The sequence below is a fragment of the Myodes glareolus genome, chromosome 15, assembly GCF_982192425.1.
Source record: "Myodes glareolus chromosome 15, mMyoGla1.1, whole genome shotgun sequence".
Lineage (NCBI taxonomy): Eukaryota > Metazoa > Chordata > Mammalia > Rodentia > Cricetidae > Myodes > Myodes glareolus.
The window spans coordinates 6,552,313-6,569,538 of NC_142040.1; the positions used below are offsets into that span (position 1 = coordinate 6,552,313).

Consider the following 17,226-nt stretch of genomic DNA (forward strand, 5'->3'; position numbering starts at 1 on the left):
CGTTCCCTCAACAAATAAGAACTGGTGGGATATCCAGATAGAATTCTAGTTATTTAGTCAAGTTATTCCCCCACCTGGAAACTCATTGGTACATTGAAATAAGTCGTGAATCTTGTTCCATTGTGTAGAATATCCCTGTTGTCTGATGCAGCACAGACTAAGCTGCCATTCATGTGTGAAGACAGCTCTGGAGACAGAGTGGAGACTCCAATATAGATTTGAAAACCTCTTTTGTAGAAACTGAGCATTAGCTGAAGTCTGTGTCATTCACTAGACAACACTGAATTGTCAAGAAAGTAATTCTTTATTTTTAAAGACTGCCAGGAGATGAGGAAAGAAAGAACTCCAAAGATTTGCTCTTTTTCCAGTCTTTATATATTAATGGCTGGTGTGAATGACGTCAAAAACTCATACAGGTGGCTGGATTTAATTGTTAGTCAAAAAGACTTTCTACATTCAATGCCATACTGATAAATGCTCCTTTAATTGATCTGCTGTGCTGGTCTATACGAAGATGCAACTTTGGAGTTATTACAGATGCCAGGAATGTGAAGAAAGAGAATAGCTCAGCTCTGGAGCCATATTGACTGAGCTAGTGTACTCCCCTGCCCCTGTGGATAGCTTGCCTAACCTCACTTTCCTTCACCAAGATGTTATCAGGATTAAATACATGTATAGCATATATTATTTTGTTCTCCATGCAATTTGTTCTGATATCTATTCATGGAAATGAAAGATTAACTTCTAGGCTTGTTTCTTCTATACTTCTGTCTCTTGTGATCTGGAAGAACTTTTCTCGTTCTCCGCTCTGTGTTCCCCTGCGCCACTCCCACCATAGTATACTATACAGTGTTGTTTCTTCTGGTCCATGAACTGTAAGTTTCATGAGGTTAAACTTTATTTATTGTCATAATTGCTTCCATAGCTGGCTCACTTTGTGTTCGATAAAAGTTTATTGGATAACCAGATGTGCTGGTGCATGTCATTAATCCCAACTACTCAGGAGACTGGGGAAGAAGAATTTCAGTTCAAAGCCACCTTTGGCCACCAGAAACAAAATCACAGAAGAAATTGAGTGAATGTTGAATAGGCCATAATAAAAAGCCACAAGTGTTACTTGATATGTATAAATTTTGTTTTTATTTTATGACTTTCCTGATATAAGCATATGCTACCTTCAATGGATGGTTAATTTTAGCTTCCTTTCACTGATATTCATCTAGAATATCTTGCCTTTTGGGTCCTTCACATCATTATTCAAATACCACCTTCTCAGTTTTCCTATCCAGACTTCCTTTTCTCTTTTTTATTATTGAAAATAATTTTATATAATACATACTGATCACAGTTTTTCCTTTCCTCATCTTCTCCCAGATACTCCCCACCCACTCCCATTAGATTCCTCCTTCTCTCTCTCTCTCTCTCTCTCTCTCTCTCTCTCTCTCTCTCTCTCTCACACACACACACACACACACACACACACACACACACACACAGGCAAATTTCAAAAACAGAATTTAAAAAAATAAAAAGCATAACACAAAGTAACACAAACACAGAGATATACACAAACACATGGAGACACACATACATGAAGAAAAACATATACAGTCACACACAAAGAGACACATAAACACACCAAGATATACACAAACACACAGAAACTCAACAACGGAGACACGCATACACAGAGAACAAACACACAGAGAGACGCACATATGTAAAAGGAGACTGTGCTTTTGTTTCCCAGCCACCCAGACTCGATTAATCACACAGAAATTGTATTAATTACAACACTGGCCAATGGCTCGGGTGTATTCCTAGCTAGCTCTTACATCTTAAATTAACCCATTTCTGTTATTTTATATTTTACCACAAGTCTCGTGGTTTGTTATCTCACATCTTCCTTCTTGGGTGGCTGTCTGGCATCTGCCTGACTCCTTCTTTCTCCCTGTATTCAATTTAGTTTTCCTGCCTAGCTATATTCTACTCTGCCAAAGGCCAAAGCAGTTTCTTTATTAACCAATGGTAATAAAATATACTCATATGAGTATTCATAAAGCATATTAACATGCTTACATAGGGGAATCATACATACACAGAGAGAGGGGGACACACACATAGAAACCATATTAAACTCTGTATTCAAACTTTGTTAAAACTTAGTTAGTCTTGTTATCATTTAAGATCATTAAACTGTTATGATTTTTTTCTCCCAATTTAAATGACTGGTTTTGCAGAGCAAAGTCATTTAGGAGCCACTATAGGAAAGAAGTGACAGAGAAAAAGTGATCTGAGATTAATTTGATAGGAAGTAGGTAGAGTGATAATCATATGGGTCTCCACACTTCTTGTTTGATACCAGAGTGAGTGTTTCCATCTGTATCTAGTGCTGATGGTTACATTCTGGGTGTTACAACCAAATACAAGTCTGGTTGTTTGTACCTCTAGGACTTCATATCCAACACCACTCATCCCTGTTTTTGGAGACCAAGAATGACCAGGTCTATTTCTTATTTAGACAAAACTCAGAGTTTTGTTGTCTTATTCCCTGCAGAAAACCAGAAAATGGAAAGAAGGCTAAGCTCTTGAAAATCTCTCTCTCTCTTTCTCTCTTTCTCTCTCTCTCTCTCTCTCTCTCTCTCTCTCTCTCTCTCTCTCTCTCACACACACACACACACACACACACACACACACACACACACAAATTATTTTGTGGTGATTTTGAAAGTGAAGAAGTGGGAGTTATGGCTGGAGAGAGCTAAGGCTGTTAGACAGACTTCAAAAAGAAATTTTAGTGGTCCAAGCTACTTGTAAGCACTGTTTATAACATCTTTGTACCATGCCAAGACTCAGGTTTATATTATTCTGCAATGTTACAGTTATATAGTCCTGATATGAAACCATGGGTGACCTTAATGACTCCCAAACAGCAGTTTGTTCTCACCTCTTATATGTTGCTGAGTTGTCTGAGCTCAAATAGTAGGTTCTTGCCTAGGATGCCTAGTCATCTCAAAATGCACTGCCCTGGACATCCAGAATAGCTCATGCATGTGGCTGGCAGTTGCTGCTCACTCTCAACTTGAAATTCATCTGAGGCATGCTACCATAGTCCTCCACATGACCTCTCTATATTGGGTTTCCCTTAGTGTATTCTGGATTTCAAGAAGGGACCTAGGAAGATGTAAGTATTTTGAGAATGCCAGAGAGAAGGTACACAACTCATGACAGAGAATCCAAAGCCATCAACAGCATTTCCACCTTATCCTGTGTTTTTAAAGTTATGAAATAGCTACTCAGGATAAGAAAATAAACAATAAATATTGTTCCAGCCCTAAACAAGCCACTTAAACCAAGAAACATTGCCAATGAGGGAACAGGAAGTAAGTACAAACAGGAAGATAGAGTGAAGGATTGTGAAAGGCCATTTCCTAGACTCCTAGATAATTGCTGTAATGATTAGCTCACACCAACTGTAGTTGGTGATGACACTGGGCCCACTTAAGGCCAGCCCCATTAACAGTCAATCAAAACAAGAGTTCTTGGGCCCTACCCTTTTCTTCTGAACTATTGGTTGTAGATAGATCTGAAAGAAGAATCACTGGCTTTAGTTATGTATATGCTACTGATCTGGATCACCAGGCTCCATCCAAAAGCTCCAAGCAAATAAATGATCCTAGCTAATCTTGATGGTCACAAAAGAAAATGAAAGGACATGAACCAGGCAAGAGAAATTTAGGAGTAGGGTGGACCCTGGTGGTAAGGAGAAGGGAGAAAAGACTAGAGTGTGTACAAAATATTCATTTCAAATTATAAAACTAACAAAAATATGTTTAAGCCGTAAGGAGCAGTTGGTAAGGGTGAGGGTCCTTGCTGTTCTCCCAGACACCCAGACTGGTGTACCAGTGGGCACATGAGGTGGGTCCCAGCCTCTTGTAACTCCAGCTCCAGAGAATCTGATGCCCTTTTCAGCCTCCATAGACACCGATACAACATGTACATATACACATACACACACGCACGTGTGTGCTTACACACACACACACACAATAGTTGGCATTTTCTTTGGGCCACCAACCAGCTCCCAAGTAAAGACGCAGAGACTTATTATTAATTGTAAGTACTCAGCCATAGCTTAGAATTGTTTCTAGCTAGTTATTTTTTTAACCTAAATTAACCCATTTCTATTCGTCTATGTGCTGCCCCAAGCCTCCTTTACCTCATCTACACACTGTCCATCCTGCTTCCTGCTTCCTCCGTGTCTGACTGTCTGACCCTCAGCTGACTGTCTGGCTGTGAGCTTGCTGGCCCCTTTTCTCTCTGACCAGCAGTTCTGCCTATCCATCCTCAGCCTTGCTATTGACCAGCTTTTTATTAGACCAAGCAGGAGCCATAGGTAGGCAAGGTAAAACAGCAACACATCTTTACATAATTAAACAACTATTGCCGGAACCACACTGTTGACACTGTCAAGTTCGGTTGCCTTCTTAGGATGCATCCTGGTTCCTTGAATCAGCCTGAAGAAGCTTTCATTGTTTTTAGCAACAGGAAGTTCCTCAGGCCTTTCCTTTCCACAAGTTGGAGACTGAGCTAAGTGAGGACTTGCCCTGAGGCACCCCTCCCTTTTTTTTTTTTTTTTTCATTTTGTCTTTTAGCACAAGCGTTGCCTCCAACGTTTAATTTTCTGGTGCTCTTTTTTTGCTTCAAAGTATGCATTTTAGATTTCTCTGCAAATGTATGATTACAAATAACCACAGGAAAGTCAATATCAGACTGTCATAAACTCTCCACTAAGAAAATTAGTCCATCACTTTTCAACTTTTAATTTAAACTATGTGTGTATTGTTTGGGGATATTCGATCACACCGTGAACCCCAAGTTTGCTTTCGCACTAATTAAATAAAATTAACCTTGAGTCAGGAGGTTGTGTTAACAACTGGTTGACAGAAAGTTAATCATAGAGCCTCAGTATCTGAAAGAGAGACACAGAAAACAGTAGGGTGGTATTTGGAGTGGTGCAGATGTTTCTGGTTTGATGAAGCAGAACCACAGGTCCTTCCATGGACCTGGATGCCAGCAAGAAGAGAGGGTTAATTAGTTGCTACTCAGCCTCTCCAGGCTCACAGATTTTCATCCCAGCCTTTGAATCTCGACTCTTGTAATTAGAACGATAGCAGTTTAGTTAAAGACACCTTTAGTGGCAACGACAGAATCACACCATGCTGCAGCCTGGGCAATTGCTAGAGAAGCAGGCCCATGACTGTAGAGTCACAGGTGCTGACTGACACATCAGTAGATTAAGGCACAGACACAATGCCAACAACAGTAAAGGGATTGTGGAATCTTCCTTCACAATAAGGAGAGCTGCTGAGGCCAGTTGTTGGTTAAATTTTGCTCTTATTATTCTTTACTCTTTAGGCTTTTGGGAGGCCTGCCACCCAGCTCCCAAGTAAATCACACACAGAGAGGCTTATTACTTATAAATGCCCAACTTTAGCTTGACTTGTTTCTAACCAGTTTTTCATATCTTAAATTATCCCATATATCTTTTGCCTCTACATTTTGATCTGTTTCTTACTTCTGTAATCTTCCTTTCACTGTTACCTGTGGCTAGCTGTGTAATTAGTGGCTAATCCCTGATGTCCTCCTCTCCGTGTTCTCTCTGCCCACCAGCCTCACCTATCCTATCTCCTGCCTCACCTATCCTATCTCCTGCCTCACCTATCCTATTTCCTGTGCCTTGTTATTGGCCGTTCAGCTCTTTATGAGACCATCAGGTGTTTTAGACAGGCAAAGAATCACAGCTTCACAGAGTTAAAGAAATGCAACATAAAAAAAATGCAACACATCTTTGCATCATTAAAGCAAATGTTCCACAACATAAACAAATGTAACACATCTTAGAATAATATTCTACGACAGCCAGGTGTGTGGCAAGGGAGTCCCTTGCATCGAGGCTCTGAGAGGCCATTGTGTGATGCTGTGAAAGTGAAGCCTGCATGGAGCTGGAGATGCCGGGGCCATGAGAAGTCTGTCAGAGAGGGCTGTAGCTGGGCAGCTGAGAGAAGTGTGCTGCAGGCTGCAGAGCCGTGAGGAAAGTGCTCCTAACCCTCTGAAATCAGGCGTGAGCTACAGGCTGAAAGTTCTCCCTCTGGGTTTGCTTGCAATCTTCCTCACTCTGTCCATTCCTCTCTTTTAGAATGGTGATGGCATTGTGTGCTGGAAGTATGTAATTTGCTTTTTTCATTTCATCTGGGGTTGCAATTAAGAAATTGTCTGCCCAAGGTCCAAATGAGGAGCAGAAGGAGGGAGAACATGAGCAAGGAAGTCGGACCGCAAGGGGTGCGCAGGGTGCGCCCACCCATTGAGACTCACTGGGTTTTAATTCTGCTGCATGGACTGGCTTTGTGGGAGCCTGGTTTGTTAGAATGCTCACCTTCCTAGACCTGGATGGAGAGGGGAGGACCTTGGACTTCCCACAGGGCAGGGAACCCTGACTGCTCTTTGGACTGGAGAAGGGGTGGGAGTGGAGGGAGTGGGAGGGAAATGGGAGGAGGGGAGGAGGTGGAAAATTTTAATAAATGAACAAGAAGAAGAAGAAGAAGAAGAAGAAGAAGAAGAAGAAGAAGAAGAAGAAGAAGAAGAAGAAGAAGAAGAAGAAGAAGAAGAAGAAATTGTCTGAATCTCACAAAGACTTTGGGTTTTGCTCTTTTAAATAGTATTAAGTCTGTATGGAGACTTTTGAAATTGGACTAGATACATTTTGCATTATGATATGGCCACAAATCTACAGGGTGTAGGGAGTGGAACATGACAGTTCAAATGAGAATGGGTCCCACAGGCTCATATATGTGAGTATGGCTCCCAGTAGTTGGATCTTTCTGGACAGGGTTAGGAAGTGTGACCCTGTCAAAGGCGTGTCACTGAAGGTAAACTGAGGTTTCAAAAGACTAGCACCATCTCCCCTCCCTCCCCACTGCTTTTTACCTGCTGATCAAGATGTGGCTCTCCTGCCACCATGCCTTCGCTTTGCCATCATAAACTCTGAAAGAATAAGTCCAAATTAAACGTTTTCTTTCATGAGTCATTGTTGCAAAAGGAGCAGCGGGCTTTACCTGAAATGATTACATGGAAACTGTATTCATTTAAACACTGCCTGGCCTGTTATCTCCAGCCTCTTATTAGCTAACTTTCACATCTTGACTAACTCATATCTAATAATCTGTATGCCACCACGAGATGGTGGCTTACCGGGAAAGATTCAGCATGTCTGACCTGGAGGTTGGTTCCATGGCATCTGCCTCATTGCTTTCTTCCCAGCATTCTGTTCTGTCTACTCCACCCACCTATGTTCTGTCCTACCAGGCCAAGCAGTTTTCTTTATTAACCAATGAGAGTAACACATAGACAGATGACCCTCCTACATCAAGTCGTCTTGGTCATGGTGCTTACTTCAGCAATAGAAAAGTCCCTAAGACAATTAGCCAAACCCAGCAGCTACAGGTTCAGTGAGAAACCCTGCCGCGGGAAGTGAAGTGGAGAGGAACTGGGAAGACGCCTGCTGTCACCCTCTGGCCTCCACACGCACACATGGACTTCTACTTGAACCTTTCCACTGCAGGGAATACATGGCTTTGCCTGTAAAACCAGTCAAAAACCCATGGCTGAGGGAGTCATGGACCAAAGGGAATCTCACTGCTGTGGTTTAGCTAAATTGGCATGCTTCCAAGCTGAAGTTTAGATATATTTATTCATGACATCTTTGAGGACTTAGGTTTCATCCCTGGCCTTGCAAACAACAATGGGGGAGCAGGTGAAGTATGACTTGATTTACATTTTTTAGTGGGCATTGGCTAGATTTGATAAGGGACTGGGTTAAAGAATGACTAACTATAAAGGTAATAAAGTAACTCTCGTAAATGTTTGTTGTACTGTCTATAAAATAAATTTCAAAAAGTGTACAGTGTTGGCACATCCATAGTGCTGAAGTGTGTGGCCGTATTGCTCTGTGGGTGTGTGTGCTCATACAGCAGAAGCTGTTTCAGTCTTTACTGGCCTGCAGAGAAACCCGCAATTAAATCCATATTACTGGACAAGAAAAGAGGTTAAGTATATTTTATGCAATTATTGGCCTGTTACATTTTTAATTTTATTTATTTATTTTATACATTTTGCCTGCGTGTGTCCGTGCACTACATGCGTGAATTAGACAGCTGTGAGCTGCCATGTGGGTGCTGGGAATTGAACCTGGGTTCTTTGGAAGTCTCTTGGCTGTTATATTCATTTTGTAAATTGCCAAGTCTTTGACTTTCTGTTATGTGTCATTTCCCTTTGGAGTCATAAGAGTTCTTTATGAACAATGGCTGATGACCTGTATGATAGATGATGAGGATTTGCCACTTGCTTTTATGGTTTTACATCAGTATCATAATTCCAAAAGAGTTACTTAGTATTCCATGGACCATGGATAAGATGCATTGAAGGTAGAGTTAATGGTGAACTTCTTGTGGTGCTCACAGTCTGTTTATCCATAGAGAACAAGCTCCTAAGTAGACTATATGGCATGGCCAGCTAGAAAACACAATGTAATTTCAGATAAGGGACTCCAAACAGTTAAGTGAGAAGTGAAAACATAAGAGGAAAAAAGGTGTTAAATGCCCTAAAGACTTTCTTTAAAGGTAAGAAAAGGGAAATATGTAAGTTAGATGCTTAAAGGTATAGGGGTTGTCAAACTAGAAGAATGTCTGGATTTGTATATTCAGGAGAGTACTCCAGTATACAGAACAAAACTTCAAGTCTGGATGGTTGCAGTAGAACAGAAGAAAAAAAGAACTGGAAATTAAAGATTGCAAAGGTCTGAACAGTAGCCAATAATCTTCATTTGGCTGACAAGGCTCCCTACCCCTGGACTGTGGCTGCGATTTGGTCAAAACATCTGTAGTCTTTCACCTACACTTTGGCCACTCTCATTCATCCCTAAGAGACTTATCCGCGGTACTAAAGAATATAAAAGTTTGTTAGAGCTCATAAAATCAGACCATTATCCTAAAGCTACTGCTGACAAAATACTCATGTTTCCAGTTTTTATATGGAAATAGCAGTTAACGGTGTGTACAAAGCATTAGTTCACGTCTGACCCGTTAATGTACCCAATTCGTTATAATTATTACTATTACATCTTTAGATGACCTTTGTGAGTTTTTAATTGTTGATTGATATTCCTTTTCAACTTTTGTGTATGTGTGTGTGCACATGTATATATGTACACATATGTATGCATGTGGAGGCCAGCGGTTCACATTGGGTGTCTTCTACTAGCCCTTTACCTTGTCCTTAAGGCAGGGTTTCCCATTGAACCTGGAGTCCATTGATTTGGTTAGGCTGGCTGGCCAGCTACCTGCAGGGAGCAGCTTTTCTCGGCACTCACTTCCCCAGCATTGGTATTTCAGAGCTCCATACCTAGGCTTTCCTTTTCTCTTCACAATGAGGCAGTTAAGAGAAGTGTAGTTCTGTTATTGCTACTTAAGCCATTTGACTATGGTGTTCAGTTAGAAGTTAAATTCTAACCCTTACATGTTAGAATTTAATCTGTCACAACACTGCAAGAAACATAAATGTTGCAAATTGACTCTCAAAGTCGCTAAATAATATGAAGATTTTATTATTTGCCCATTTTAAAAATTATGTTTTGGTTCAGTTTTAATTTTGTTTTATATGATATTTTTAGTATAAATGAACCAAAACTCTCTGCTAAGACACTACCAAAATCAACAAGCAAATTAAAAGAAAAACAAAAACCTACTCTCTAGGGAACTACATTGCTGAATCCCTAAAATCAATTGAAGTTAAAACAACTCAGTCAAAATAACTGAATTTTGTCTCTTAAAAATTATTGCTTGGGCCGGGCGGTGGTGGCGCATGCCTTTAATCCCAGCACTCGGGGGGCATAGGCAGGTGCATCTCTGAGTTCAAGGCCAGCCTGGTCTACAAGAGCTAGTTCTGGGACAGGCACCAAAGCTACAGAAAAACCTTGTCTCAAAAAATATTGTTTGGGGGCTTGGGAGATGGCTCAGTGGTTAAGAGCAGTGCTGCTCTTTCAGAAGACCTGTGTTCAATTCCCAGCACCCACATGGCAGCTCATAACTGTCTGTAACTCCCGTACCAGGGGATCCAACACCCTCTTGCAGACATACATGCAGGCAAAACACCAATGTACATAAAAAATAAATTATTAAAAATTATTATTTATCTGAATCCTTCCCAAATCTGCACTAATGGTAGTCAGTCAAACATATTGTGTATGAAAGAGACAACTGCTCTCCACTGGCCCCGCATGTCAGTTAACGTGCTGTCATTGAGCACGTTATGTGTTATGTGCCTAAAACAAGAAGATGGAAAAGAAGATGCTTATATTGATATGACAGCTAATGTACAATGACTGCTCCCAAAATGAAAGATTTTGTGGACTTCCTCCCTGCTGTTCCATGGTGAGGTGAGGAAACAGGCAGAGGTGGCAGCTTAGCAGTAGTGCAGCCAGGGTATAAGCAGTGCACATCTGACTCTGACACCAGCTTGCCAGCTTAAGCTCTGTCACAGTTCTCATTTCCTCGGAGAGCATATGCTGCAGCGTTTCACTGTTTTATAAGCATTTGCTTTCTACTGTATATCAGGCGCAGTCCTAAACCCTGAGTTGCAGTGATAGGGTTTGACAGTCTGCTTCATGGCTCTTGATTTCCATGGCCTCTATGAGGGATATTTTGAAGAAAGCAAGTTTAAACATATTAAAACAGGAATTAACCATAAAAATAATAGAAATCATAAGAACTGTTAACTTTTTGACGAGAATGCATGTCTCAAAAAAAACGCCACATGTTCAGAAAGGGCACTGTTCCTACTGTATCTGAAATGGAATTCCTTTGCATCTCTGGCTCCAAACTGTGCTTCGGGTCCCTTGGAAGTCACATGCTGTGTGTGTTCAGGAGGACACCATCCTTGTGAGTGAGTTTTTCAAAAAGGTGTGGGGAAGGGGGGCTTTCTGTGTTGAGGAAAGTGGTGGGATCCAAAGCATGGGAACTCTGTCATTTTGGCTGCTGCTTGTTTAAGGGAATTACGACAGGAAAATGTTAGAGAAAGTTGTAAGTGGTTTCTAGTAAGCTAAAATTTTAGTTTCCAGGCCACAGAGTAGATAGGGGTTTTGGCAGGGAAGTAGGATGAAGGCAGTATATGCTTGGATTTCTCTGCAGCTGTGTGTATAGGATGAATGCCTAGGGAGCAGAGTCTTGGTAGCTTTTGCCAGAAGAATATATTTGGAATAGTAATCAGAAAGTATGAAAAGTGCAAAATGGGAGGCTATTCTTCCTAATAAAAGTGAAATGAAATATTGTGTGTTAAATTTCCTTTTGTAATTACAATGTGCATTAACACATTAAAGGCTTATGCCAAAGAAATCCACAATTTTACAAAACTATATACATATTAAAGTCTCTGTTCGCTGCCTGCCAGTCACCGTCAGCGTGCTCCACAAATATAAGTGTGAAATTTGTTCTTATCCATCACCAGTGGTAGTAGGAGTAAAGGAACATCTGAAATCCCTTTTTTACCCTCCAGAAAGAAATTAAGAAGTCACTTAATTGACTTGCCTTTCTTCCAGGTAATCTGAGACTGAATGTCATCTTCAATTTTATTTTGTGTGTGGAGCAGGTGTTTTGCCTGCATGCATGTCTGTGCATACCATGCATGCAATTCCCTTGGAGGTCAGAAGAGGGCATCAGATCCCTTGGGATTGGAGTTGACAGATTGTTGTGAATTACCAAGTGGGTGTTGCAGTTTGAACCCTGGTCCTCTAGGAGGAGCAACCAGTGTTCTTTACAGCCGAGCTGTTGTTCTAGCCACCATGCTACCTTTATTTTCCAAAGCTAATTTAGTCAAATTAAGTAATGTGTTAAATTTGTTGTCAGTTTTCTCTCCCTTTACTAGACCATAAATATCCAAAAATAATATTAACTCATTTTAGAGTCTTTATGATCTCTACGTCTGACTAATACTAGATTATGGAAGAATATTTCTTAAACTGGACAAATTTAGCAAGCTATAAAACCAGTGCCTATTGTTCCACAGAAAGGTGGTAGATAGCGGGAATACACTGAAAGGAAACAGTGTAGCAGAATGTTTGAAACTTTAGGTGTGGGAATGCTAAGACGTGGAAGACAGAACACTTGAGTGATTTTAAAGACAACTCTAAGCAGCTATACAGAGTCCACATGACTTTCAGACTCTGGCAAGCTATTTCTTCATCTCGTGTTCAGCTCCAAACATTCGGGAATCTCCTTGTTTTACAACATTTAATCAAAATTGATGAAATGTGATTTTTTTTGACATTGGGAATATTCTAATGAGGGACCACATTTAAATACAAGAGTTACGTATTTCTTTAACTTATACTTGTGTAATATTCCTGAACTTAACTTCTTTTTTTTTTGTTTCCTCCTCTATCTGGCTGATCAACATGATGAAATTTCGAACCCCAGCAACTGTGAGCTTATATAATATTAGGCCTGGCACTTAGACTCGTAAGATGAGAGGCTCGAGTTCTCAGAGGATCATAAAGGCTTTACTTTTAAGGACTGTTAAAATTCACCTTCTGTGAGATCTGAGCTTTGGGATTTTTCTGACATTTCAAGGCTTAAATTGGAAAGTGTAGAATCTCTATGAATACAACATTACCACAAGCCCAAAAAAGTCAAGAAATGCAAAAGGTTAGATTCTTACTAAGGCCTTTCCCACATTATGCTCTAAATTGAGCTGTGTGTGTTAAATATGTAATCAGGAATACTTGATGTGAAATGGTTTGAATTATGACATATTAAGTTTCTCTCTGAATTTTGGAGAATGAAACCACGTATGTAAATCATTCAATAGCACATTTTTTTGCTTGTGCCCTTAAGGGTTTTTTCTGTTTTCCTCACATGGTCCCTCATTTACAACTTTATCTTGCTGTGGACGAACCATATGGGAAATCCACTATTTTAAACTTTAGCTATTTTTGTGGTGTTACTGCATAAGAAAATGCCGTGAGAGTAGAAAATCATATACTTTTTAACCAGATTATACAAATAAAAAATAATTTTTCTGACGGTCATTTATTGTTTCAGTTCAAGGTGCATAGGTTTAATCCCTAAATATTTCTGGAAAGCTTTAACTGCCAGGACCAAGTAGAGTGGAAGACAGGAAAGGAGAAGCATCGCAGACCTGGCCGTTCTGGGGTTGCTGAAGGCTTCAAGTGTGTGTGATTTACATGAGACATAGAAATGAAAGGATAGACTTCACTGAGTTTTTTTTTTTTGCTTGCTTGCTTTAAAAATAGGGTATTTCTCTCCTGCAGCAGCATCTCACATCTCATATATATGTGCATATTTAGCTTTCAGTCCCAAGAACACTAATTATAATTTTAAATTATCAATAAGATACAGGCTTGTACAGTAAATGTTGAATTTCTTATCTCTAAGATTCCCTGTCTAAAGAAAGAACTACTTTATGTCTTTATTTTCATTTTTAAGATTCTTATGAACTTTATACTCACTTGTATTTCACCCTTTAAAAGTGGAAACGGTACCTTGAGTTTTGTGTGCTAAAAAGCATATTACTAAAACGGTATTTCTAAAAACAGTTCCTGAACATCACAGAGTGGATGGGAACTTGACAGAGGCCTTTGGTTCAGGCTGGACCACCTGGAAGTGTCTCTTGTAGGCCATCTGGGTCATACTTGCAAAATGGCTTCTGTAGGTTTGTTAGCTTGCTCAGGACTATTGATCAAAAAAAAAAAAATTCTTCTCCACACTGCACTCAGGGCTGTTTGGGTTTGTTGTTTGTTTGTGTTTCTCGTGATTATCTTTGAAATGCTTCCACTTGCTGTGACTTCTGTGGCCTCCAACAAATAATTGCCTAATAGTAGTTCTTATCCTGCTGATCTTTCCAAAATCTACACCTACACACACACACACACACCTACACACACACACACACACACACCTACACACACACACACACCTACACACACACACACACCTACACACACACACACCTACACACACACACACACATATGGGAAGGCTGAATCCTATAGTTTTGTCATCTTCAGTATCTGATACCATAATTTCTTGGGAACTGAAATGCTGTCTCCATAGAAGATCCATCTTTCTGGTTTGGTGCCATATTCCAGCCATCCTCTGTTAGCCAGCTTCCCAGAAAACATGCTGTTCTGTCTATCCACCTGCTGGTTCTGACACCAGCTCCCGGCCCCAGATGGGCTGCCCTGTCCTCTGCGCTGCATCGCCAGCGGGTGTCCCAGCGTTTTCACTCCTCCTCCCATGCGCGGCTCTTCCCTTGTTCTGAGATGGAGCTCAGAAATCCAGGACAGGGACCAGGGACCAGTTTGGTCTCTTTGGCTAAATTCCATTTTTGACCGCTCCTTGTTTTCCTTCATGTGTAAGGCTTAATTGCTTATCTCTGAACATAAGGTCCAATTGGTGGGAGCTTGAGGAGGGTCAGCCGTTTACCCTTCCCCAAATTAAAAACAAAGCTGATCAGAATTATCATTTTATTTTCCACAGAGAGACAGAGGTGATGCTCCCGTCTGACTTATTACCTCACTCTAGCGAGCCTGGCCACAGGTTGGTTTTTCTGGAGTTTTATCTTAGTGGGGCATTTCAGCGCGGTGCCCTTGCTCAGGGCAGCAGACCGTGGCGTTGTGCCCACTCCCATCCCTGAGTAACCCTGATCAGATTACTCCTCAGCAATTCTTACATTGGCTTCCTACAGTGTTCGGAGAAGCCTGAGGTCAGCCCTCAACAGGAGACAGGATAGGAGCTATATATGGGCTCACATATGTCTGTTGATAAGGGAGTCAAAAAGTCTAAATGCTGAATGCTTGTATCTGTAGACATTTTTAAAGGGAATTTTTGTTCATCAATGAATTCTCCAAATTTAACACTATTTTCTCAGCTATCAGGTTTTAACTTTCAGCTCTTAGTAATTTGCATAATATCATCATAAAGATAGAAAATTCTGTTTTTCATTGTTCATATTAATATAATAGCCAATAGTTCAAGATCCTTATAATTACTAAAGCACACTTCTCGTCAACCCCGCTAGATATCAATGAGATTGCGGTAATTACTGCATCCTGCTGACAGTGCAGAAGAAAAGCATAGTGTTCATCATCACTATAATATGACATGGAAAATTGGGGACTCGTACTGTCTTTCTCTCTTTAATCTGACAAATGCATCACTGGGCACAAGCAATATGTGGGTGTTCTGTGAAGCAGAGATAGTAAGGGGGAAACTACTAGACCACCTGTTCTGAGAGAGAAACATTTAACCTTGAAAAATTAATGCTTATCTATAGTAAATTTGCTTAGAAGTTTTTAAAAACCTTATTAAATTAATCCCAAAATGTGAATTGTGAACTACAGTCAGGAAAGGACTTCACCTGTTCAGACTCCTCATGCTCTGGGGAGCCCTTTCTGGGGTGTACTGCTCATGGGAGTGAGCAGAATATGCAATCCATTAGCTCACTGTTCAAAAGTGAAGAAATCATGTCCATAGATAGGTTAGGATTATCTACAAACCAGACAAAGCACTGTGAAAACAGTTTTGTTTTTATCGTTCATACTTTCAGTGGGCCCAACAAGAAAGCTTGGGAAATGAAGCATAAACAATGTGTTGCCAGTTTGATTTAAAATCCCTAATATATGTTTTGTAAACAAAGCTTTTAAACTTAGTAGTCTACTAATTAAATAACAAGAAAGTTTTTATGAACCCATGAAAAGCTGGGGTTTTAAATGTTTGCAGGAGAACAGGTGCTATAATGACGTCACTGTATGTCACATATCCCTTCCCCTGTGCTTGTATTTGGTCATAATGGAAAGAAATTGATTCCAAATGTGGTGGGGTGTTTTATCCCCCCACTTCTCCATTCATGCTAGTGCCTAACCTTAAATGATGTTTCTACAATCTTGGTTGTATTTACAGTAATTATATGCATAATGTAGCATATTATTGTCCAGACTTCCTGTTTAATCAGTACAGTGCTTCTTACAAGTGCAGCTGAAAAGGGCAAACAAAATTAAAGCTTTATACACCAAAACAAGTTTGATTTGCTAAGCTCCCAGCATTCCAAAGTACACAAATTTGTTCCACTAAGTTTTCCGATGGCTTGCAGATGGGCAATGATTAATCAGAGAGCTAACTGTGAAGTAGTTTGCAATTAAACTGGAAAGCTCTGAAGCATGCTAATTGAATCAGAAAATTAGAGACACTGAACAGTAATTGGCTATTTCTCATGCAGCAGGTGCCAGGCCACTCATCTGTGGAACAAGGTATTTAAGGCACATTAGCACTAGTAAAAATACTTCTTGATATGGAACAGTTAGATTTTCTGCTCATTTGCACCATGGATGTGAAAACATACAGCTGTGCTATCTGGTACAATTCCTGTTTGAAGAATCTGAGTTAGGTAAACATATGCGGGAGAGGTGGTGGGCAGCCTCTAAGCACACAGGAAACGTTTTAGAAGTGAAACCCAAAATGAGGGGCTGAGTTTTTGTTTTTCAACTAAATCACTTTTGCTTTCCTAAAATATGTTTTTAGAAGTTGAGTTTTGTGCTTAGTGTTAGTTTGAAGCAGCATCAGTATAAATCCAGTACTGCTGTGAGTTTCGGGGTACATAAAGCCAATTCATATCATGTCTCAGCATGAGTTTATATCTTCTAATTAGTACCACTGTTTCATAGAGTGAGCACATGCTAGGAAAGCTTGCTTACCATGCCAACAGGGACCAGGATGTGTGGGCTCCTTTAGTGGAGCAATCCTGCCATAGGATCGTGAACAACTGTAGCCTAACCAGTGGGTAATCAAGCAAAAGTGGGATTTAATAAGTTCAATTGCAGAGATTTTTTTTAAAGAAGAAGAAGAAGAAGAAGAAGAAGAAGAAGAAGAAGAAGAAGAAGAGGAAGAGGAAGAGGAAGAGGAAGAGGAAGAGGAAGAGGAAGAGGAGGAAGAGGAAGACGAAGAAGAAGAAGAAGAAGAAACATCATTTGAAATCATTTGCATCTTATCAAGGGTGGGGCATATGACTTCGGCTTCTCTGTGCTTTCATTGGGACTCATTATTGTTATTAGAGAGTGAAAAGTACAAATGAAAATAAAAGCATGCTAAATTATACTGT

General features: G+C 40.3%; 1 protein-coding gene across 8 annotated transcripts in view; it reads left to right on the forward strand.

Annotated features, from left to right (window-relative positions):
* The window catches only part of Arb2a (ARB2 cotranscriptional regulator A), a 415,675-nt gene that overhangs the window by 343,152 nt on the left and 55,297 nt on the right, over positions 1-17,226 (forward strand). The window contains exon 10 of one of the 8 annotated variants that reach the window (XM_085676907.2): positions 14,610-17,220. The exons of the other annotated variants lie outside the window; for them this stretch is intronic. Coding sequence (XP_085533033.1) covers positions 14,610-14,623 — 14 coding nt within the window. The 3' untranslated portion in view covers positions 14,624-17,220. Of the gene's footprint in view, positions 1-14,609; positions 17,221-17,226 lie in introns of those variants that run through there. 8 annotated transcript variants of the gene reach the window in all.